At 27.2% G+C, this 7,654-nt stretch overlaps 1 protein-coding gene and 1 long non-coding RNA gene across 2 annotated transcripts; both read right to left on the bottom strand.

Annotated features, from left to right (window-relative positions):
• Positions 1-472: 472 nt before the first annotated feature.
• LOC126842241 (uncharacterized) lies at positions 473-5,646 on the bottom strand. The gene is made up of 8 exons (XM_050579128.1): positions 5,634-5,646; positions 5,546-5,560; positions 5,004-5,321; positions 4,820-4,834; positions 4,710-4,724; positions 3,745-3,753; positions 3,648-3,659; positions 473-669 (listed from the first exon to the last, which is right to left on the bottom strand). The coding sequence occupies exons 1-8, from the start codon at positions 5,644-5,646 to the stop codon at positions 473-475; spliced, it is 594 nt and encodes a 197-aa protein (XP_050435085.1).
• Positions 5,647-6,378: 732 nt separating this feature from the next.
• LOC126842242 (uncharacterized) lies at positions 6,379-7,320 on the bottom strand. The gene is made up of 4 exons (XR_007686290.1): positions 7,207-7,320; positions 7,111-7,131; positions 6,915-6,938; positions 6,379-6,399 (listed from the first exon to the last, which is right to left on the bottom strand). It is a non-coding gene; the product is annotated as an uncharacterized LOC126842242 (long non-coding RNA).
• Positions 7,321-7,654: the final 334 nt, after the last annotated feature.

Below are 7,654 nucleotides of genomic sequence, written 5' to 3'. Positions count from 1 at the left end.
TTTTGTCTATATATTTATGGATTTTAAATCATATGTTCCCATTTGAAAAAACGAGGTTCGTACTCTGAGCTGGACCTTCTCATCACGTGCCCAAACCATTTTATTCTCTGTGCTTTCACAAAGTTGGTTATCCTTGGTACTCCTGTCAATTCTCGGGTCTCTTTGTTCATTCTTCTGCGCCAGCATCCCAGTTCGTTATCGTATACTGGGCCGCAGATGATTCTCAGCATTTTGTTTTCGTACGACATAAGTTTTTGTTCCATTCTGCTTGTTAAAGGCCATACCACACATCCATATATTAGCGTTGGTCTAATTATCGCCGTGTAGAGATGTACTTTGGTTCTTCTAGAAACCAGTTTAGATTTTAGGTATTTGGTTAACGAAAATGATGCCTTTTCTGCCTTGATGATTCGGCTATTTAATTCGACGGACCAGTCATTATTACCACTGATAGAGGCCCCAGATATGTAAATTAATGCACTTTTTCAAATGTACGTCCTTGAATCACTACATTGCCGACCTGGTTGTTTTCTGGTAATAGCTCCATCACTTTAGTTTTATTATCATTTACATTCAGCCCTATGGTTTTTGCTTCGTTAATGAGGGCTACGGTGCTCTGCGCCACACTCTCCCCATCGTCACCAACTATATTCAAATCATCTGCTAAACCTAAAATACCAATCTTGTTTGTGCCGATGTCGATACCTTTGTATACTCCGTACGACTTTCTTCAGTGCAATATTGAACAGTAGTGGTGAAAGAGCGTCACCTTGCTTTAAGCCTGTTATCAGTTGTTACATTATTTACAATAATGTATTTGTAAAATTTTATAATAAATTACCTGTAGTCATTACTAAAACAATAAATGACAAAACCACTATTCTGATAAGACTTTCTTTGAACGCCATCCATAAAATCCGCTATTGCTCTGGGGAAAAAATTATACTTTGAAACGATATGGTTTCTACGGTTCGAGTGCGACTTAAAACGGTGTAACGTACTTTACAGTGAAATTCGCCACTGAAATATTATTTATTTAAAGAAACCGCGAAAACAATTTTATTATTTGTACCGACCAAACTTTTATGCGAAAACAAGTCGTGTCCATTGAGTACAGGGTGATTATACATGCAGATACATATTTTACTATATTTTTCAGTACTTAAAACATTTTTATCTTCATATCTTATACGTAATATAAGTGTGCACTCGGAAAAGTTAGTACGATTCTACATAATATTAAAAAAAAGCTAGTGTTCGTTGCTGCTTGTTTGAAATTTATGGTAATTTTTTTTTCTCAATTTAAAGACACCCGTTATAAAGTTTTGTCGATGGCAGTCTGCGAAGGCTGGAAGTCTATGCCGACGGCATAATTGGGGACTGTCAAAGCGGCTTTATGAGAGGGAAATCCGCCACATACCCCATTTTTATTATCAGACAATTGTTAGAAGAGTACTATGAGTATGGTAGAGAAGTGCATCTTTGCTTTGTGGACTTTAAACAGGCGTACGATAGTATTATGAGAAAAAAATTATGGTCAGCACTGGAAGAATTTGGTATACCGACCAAATTACTCCAGCTAATAAAAGAGAGCAATACCGATACATACTGTAAAGTAAAAGTTCCGAATAAACTGTCAGAAAGTTTCGAAGTTAGAGCTGACCTAGGATAGGGAGATGCGCTTTCCCCTGTACTTTTCAATCTAGCGTTAGAAATTAGATCTCTCCCCGTTAGACAAATGATGGAAATTCTGGAAAGAAGAAGGAGAAGAATATCAAATAAAATGTCTAGAAGTTAGACTTGGTTAATAACCAAGTGTCGGGCTTCAGTGTTTGAAGTTTAATCGCTAGAAGTACACGCGGCATGAAACATTAAAGGTATATAATATGCGCAAGTGCTTAAGGTGTGGTGGTATATCAAAGTATGAGTATTATAAGTCCAGGGTGTAAAACTGAAATAATTACAATAGCACAACATGTGTAATGTATTATGTTATTAAAATAAATTACCTAGATAATATAGTATAGTTGTTTCTTTTTAGGGAGGAATGAACACATACAATTTTTTTGTCAATAATGTATACAAATTTAAAGCACACAATGTAGCTCGAGGAGTAAATAATTAAAAATTTTAAGATATTTTTGATCGAAATATATGATTATTTTAATAATAATTAAACTATTTAAATTTATTCATATATTAATTTTTTTTTATAGATAACTAAATACTTGTTTACAAAATATTTTAAAATAAAAACAGAATTGCATACATTATAAGTATTTATTTATAAGAAATAAACCAAAAATATTTCAATAACGTCCATGTCTACAGGATTAAAAATAAGTAAAATAGTTATGTGTAATCATTTTAAAATAAAGTATAGGTAGTTTAAACTTTTATAAAAACTATTAGCTTTTTTTAGTGTGCGTTCATATAGCTAACCTACAATACTTAAATTTTACAGTAATGCTGCAAATTAAATTATTGAAATTTTCAAAGGAAAAAATTTTAACCACAAATAAAGTCACATATTATATAATTTTCGAAACATAAAATAGATAGGTACCCCATAGAAGAATTTTTTTTTAATTTATAAATGAATTATAAGTGTTAAAAGTTGTAGACAAATGACGAAAAATATTTTTTGGTAAATATAAGTATAGGGTGGAGAGAATAATTATTAAGATAAAAAGCGCAAATGAGTATAAATGATTTAAAAATTAAGTATACTATTTAGAACGGGATAGTTATTATAAGTAAACAAAAAAGGCTTTAACTATAAAATACTTTTTTTTTAATGAGTTAATCTCACAGGAGCTTTTTCGGAACAAATAGGTTTTAATTGTTTTGCATTTATTTTAGTCAGCGAGTAATGTCTGATTTTTGGCTGGTCAACTTTAATAGGAATTAAAAAATCAAAGCACAATCAAATTAATATATGTAGTAGGTATAATTATATGACGTATAAATACATTATGTTATGACATCAATTAAATATTTTAATCAAGAAAATTATTCATAATGTTAAGTGCATGGTCATTTGAACGAAAACATAATTGCATGAAATTTATTACATAACAAAAAATGTGAAAACTTGATTTTAAACAATTTATGCATAATATATATTTTAAAACAAAAATTATTCGCGTAACGCATAAAAGATAATTAGAATTTTGAACAAGCAACATAAAAATGTAAGATATAAATAAAAAAATCATAATCACAATAATATTATGTATTATTTCATAGTGAAAATATGTTTTTTTTTTTAAATTGAGTAAGATGAATTACAGATCAGCATACTGTAGTTAAAAAGTATGAAATTATAGCACAAAACTAATTATACAAGACTTCAAGTAATTATTCACATCTGACATATTTTATACTATGGAACAGATAATGCCATCTAAAAAAATAATATCGTATCAATTTGATTTCAATGTTTTTAGCTAGGTTTTTACTTAATTTTTTTTTGTAATGATATAAAAAATAGTTTTTATAATAAAATATGATTAAATTTTATAAAAGTACAATAATTTTAGTATACTCACTAGCTAGCACTGAAATTAAAACAAATGTTTTTTAAATAATTTTTTTATAGTAAATTATTAAATTTGATAAAAGTAAAACAATTTTAGTATACTCACATTGGTCACAAGCTGAAATCAAAACAAACGTTTTTAAACAATTTTCAACTATAAATAAATAAATATGATAAAAATAAAATCAATTTAGTGTACTCACCTTTGCAACCTGAAATTAAAAGAAATGTTTTTTTAATAATATTTTTGAATAATAAAGGATTAAATTTGATAAAAGTACAACGATTTTAGTATACTCACATTCTTTGCAAGCTGAAATTTAAACAAATGTTTTTTTTTTTTTTAAATATTTGTTTAATAATCAATTATTAAATTTCATATAAGTATAGAAGTTTAGTATACTTACGCACACAACCTGAAATTAAAACAAATGTTTGTTTTAAATATTTTTTGATAGTATATTATTAAATTTGATAAAAGTAATATAAGTTAAGTATACTCACACGGACAAGCTGAAATTAAAACAAATTCATTTTTTTAATAACTAATGAAATATTTACAACATATTATAAAAAAATCCAAATTTAAAATAATATTTAATGCCTAAATGTATATAGACTATTTAACTATGACCCACTCAATAACTAAGAAGAAATTAGATTTTTTTATTCTTTTTATACTTTTATGAGTTTATAAGTTGGGACAAATTCATTATATTTTTAAAAAATATAACCCTATCCCTTATATGTTAAAATCATAAAAACTTGGGGTTTTTAAAGGCAACTAATATATTTGATTAACTTATTAAATTAAGAATAATTTGCTGAACATTGTGATTGGTTGATAACCGTTTAGATAATTATCTTCAAAGTTATATAAGTTTAAAATTTAGGGCGGAAGGAAGGACAGAGATCAGATATATTTTTATCTGAGCGCATTCACTTAACCGCACTTCCCCTCCAGTTTAACATGTAAACTACAATAACTTTTATACTAATTATCCAAAACTGGTTAGCGACCAGTCTCAAAATGTTCAGCAAATTATTTAAAAAGTTTGTCAAAGTATTTGATGAATTAAATATACAATAGAATAACGTAAAATATTTTGAGAAAATTGCAAAATTAACCTAAATAATTTTTTACCTATCTGTGTAAACGTATACATACCTTCATCATCACGTGCTAGAAAATGATAAATTTATAACAATCAATAAAATTAATACCAGGCACAGTCGGGTTAATTATTATTTAATTATCTGCCATAAATTTATACATACCATCAGTTTTTATATCTAGAAAATAATATTCAATTAATTACATTTTGGACACAGTAACTTATTATGTGATTATTTATTTAACTTTTACTAGTCCAACACTGTATAGTAAAATATTTGTAAGAAATACTTTTTTATAAATCAATTTTTTAAGACATATAAATAATAGTATATTTTTATTAATTACTTGGCAATCTCAAAATAGTTTGGCCTGTAGCTTTTAACCCTTCGAATCCTTTTATATATTGCTTATTCACTGTTATTCCTCCCATTGAGTCGTACTTGATTTTTATATTCTCGTATCCATTGTCTGGTGTAACTGATTTGTTATTGATCACCAGTCTATCTTTACCATTCCATCTAATGTTTATATCTTGATTTCCGAGTATACCTTTTGGCTGTTCCTCATCGTTGATTATAAGTTTGCATGCTTTAAAGACCACTGGTCCCCCTTGGTTTACTTGCCCCTGTTCTATGTTTTCTTCTACATTTTCTAATTCTCTCCCTGGAAATTTATTTTCATTAGCCGTGAGTACATTGTATTTATATAGAGGGTGATCAATTAAACATAAGACACTCATTTTCTAGGAGAATATTTACAGTCCAAAATAAGTAAGGACTGTACATAGCCACATCGAATTAAAAATTATTGAATATATATAATGTATTGAAAGAAATGCAGAATTCGCCTAAATTGTTATTAACTTATTTACGTAAATGTATACTTACTGCCAGTTTCCGACTCTATAAAATAATATTCAGTTAATTCAATTATAGATACAGTAATGTATATTCATCTACGTAAACGTGTACATACCGAAAGTTTCCATTTCTAGATAATAATAAAGTAAAAACCTTTAATTAATTAAACTTTGGAGACAGTAAGGTTTAATTTTACAATACTATAATAAATGCAAAATTCAACTAAATTATTATTTACTTATCTAATTAAATGTAAAGTTACTATTGGTCAATATAAATAGTAATGTACAGAGCAACAGTGGTGCAATTAGCTGGGGTATAGGGGGGTACTTACAACAGGGCACCCCAATTTAAGAGGTACATATTTTTAGCGACTTCATATTTATGGTACCTATATTAAGATAACGTAACGCCCGCATGTATAAGTAAACATGACTTATTGATTACATTAATTTTTTTATACTTTACTAAGGATAGTGTAGCAAAAATTTGTTATTTTGTTCTAAAAGTTTGAATTTTTTTAAGTATGATATTCATGATAATGATAAAAAGCTCATGTAAAATCAATCACCTATACGTACGGATGTACCTAGTAGTAAATGTATGTATAAATTTTGTTTAGAGAAGTAATGTGCGAGTGATCCCTCTATGGTCATTTGTAAAAACAACGATGTAAACTCCAAGAGCTGAAGGCATCATATTTAGTATTACACCAAGTCACTAGAACACCTAGTTGCGCCACTACATAATAACATTGAATTATAAATTAATTTAAAAAATGATCGAAATAAGTGTATTATTATTAAAAAATAAAAATATTATGTTAATTATAATTTATTATTTTATAAATGTAAACTTACTGACAGCTGGAGGCGGGGTTACTAAAAAGGAATAAAGTTAATAATAAGTCAAAAGGACCAATAAAATAAAATAAATGTATATTTAAACCAAATAAATAACATTGGGTACAAAAAGATATGATAATGAATTAATTTGAAAATGGATAGAAATATATTACATAAATTAGAAAAATTGTTTCCAGAATGATGAAAGACTAAAACTATTATGTAAATGTCTATTTATTATATTGTAAAATATAATGAGGGATGACTAGTCATATATTTTGTCTAATTAATTGTTAATTACTTTAGTAATGATTTAGCTGTAATGGAATTGATAAGAAATTTTAGATCTTCAAAAAAGGATGTCATGACTTTATTTATGTACGATTTTGGTGCAGAAATTGTATTTTTTAAGGGATTACTTCCAAGTCATTTGAGCATGTCTGCTTTTGAGATGTGTTTTCGTTAATATGAGGGTAATCATTTAATGAGTGCTTGTATTGTACATTAGAATTATTATTATTATTTAATTATCTACAGAAAGGTATACATACCGACCGGATATCCTAGTGGTGGTTCTAGAAAATAATACATTTAAAACAATCTAGGGATTTCATTCTGGATAGGTACAGTAATGCATATTTATATATAATTTTATAAAAATTCAAAATTCACTTAAATTATGATTTATAAAAAAAAAACAGAATATTATGTAAATTATCAACTATTCTTTTGTAAATGTAAACATACCGACGGCAGCTGGTTGGGTTACTGAAATTGATCAAAGTTATACAACATAACTATTTGAAAATAAGGTTTTAATTACATCAAAATATAAAATATTACCTGTAACTATTGTTAAAACCAAAAATAACAATACAAACATCCTGATAAAATTTGTTTTAAATGCCATCATTAATAACTGCTTCAAGATTTATTGTTCCAATACCGATATATATATATAGGTCCAAAACAAGATACAGATCTAAAAATCGAAAACAAGTTATATACTACCGTATCAAAACCGTTTAGCATAATGCTCTGCCACTAAAATATTATTTATTTAAAAAAATACAATGTCATTTGTATATTTTATTTTAAAAACAAACATTTAGACGACAACAAAACATGAGCTATATTTTTGTATCCAAAATCTGTTTACTTAATTGAGTGCACTACATTTACACTTAACCTATGGTTTAAATTTTTAAAGATGAACTTGCATCGATATTCGTAGCAGTATTTAAAATTATTTTTTCCTAACATCACGTTAAAACGCAAATATTAAGGTTAA

This window comes from Adelges cooleyi, unplaced genomic scaffold (genome assembly GCF_023614345.1).
Source record: "Adelges cooleyi isolate 19-005CV unplaced genomic scaffold, UGA_ACOO_1.1 ACOO_flye_CR_arks_rails_tigmint_CR_PRNA_460, whole genome shotgun sequence".
In the NCBI taxonomy this organism is placed as follows: Eukaryota; Metazoa; Arthropoda; class Insecta; order Hemiptera; family Adelgidae; genus Adelges; species Adelges cooleyi.
This window is presented reverse-complemented; position numbering and strand designations above follow the sequence as displayed.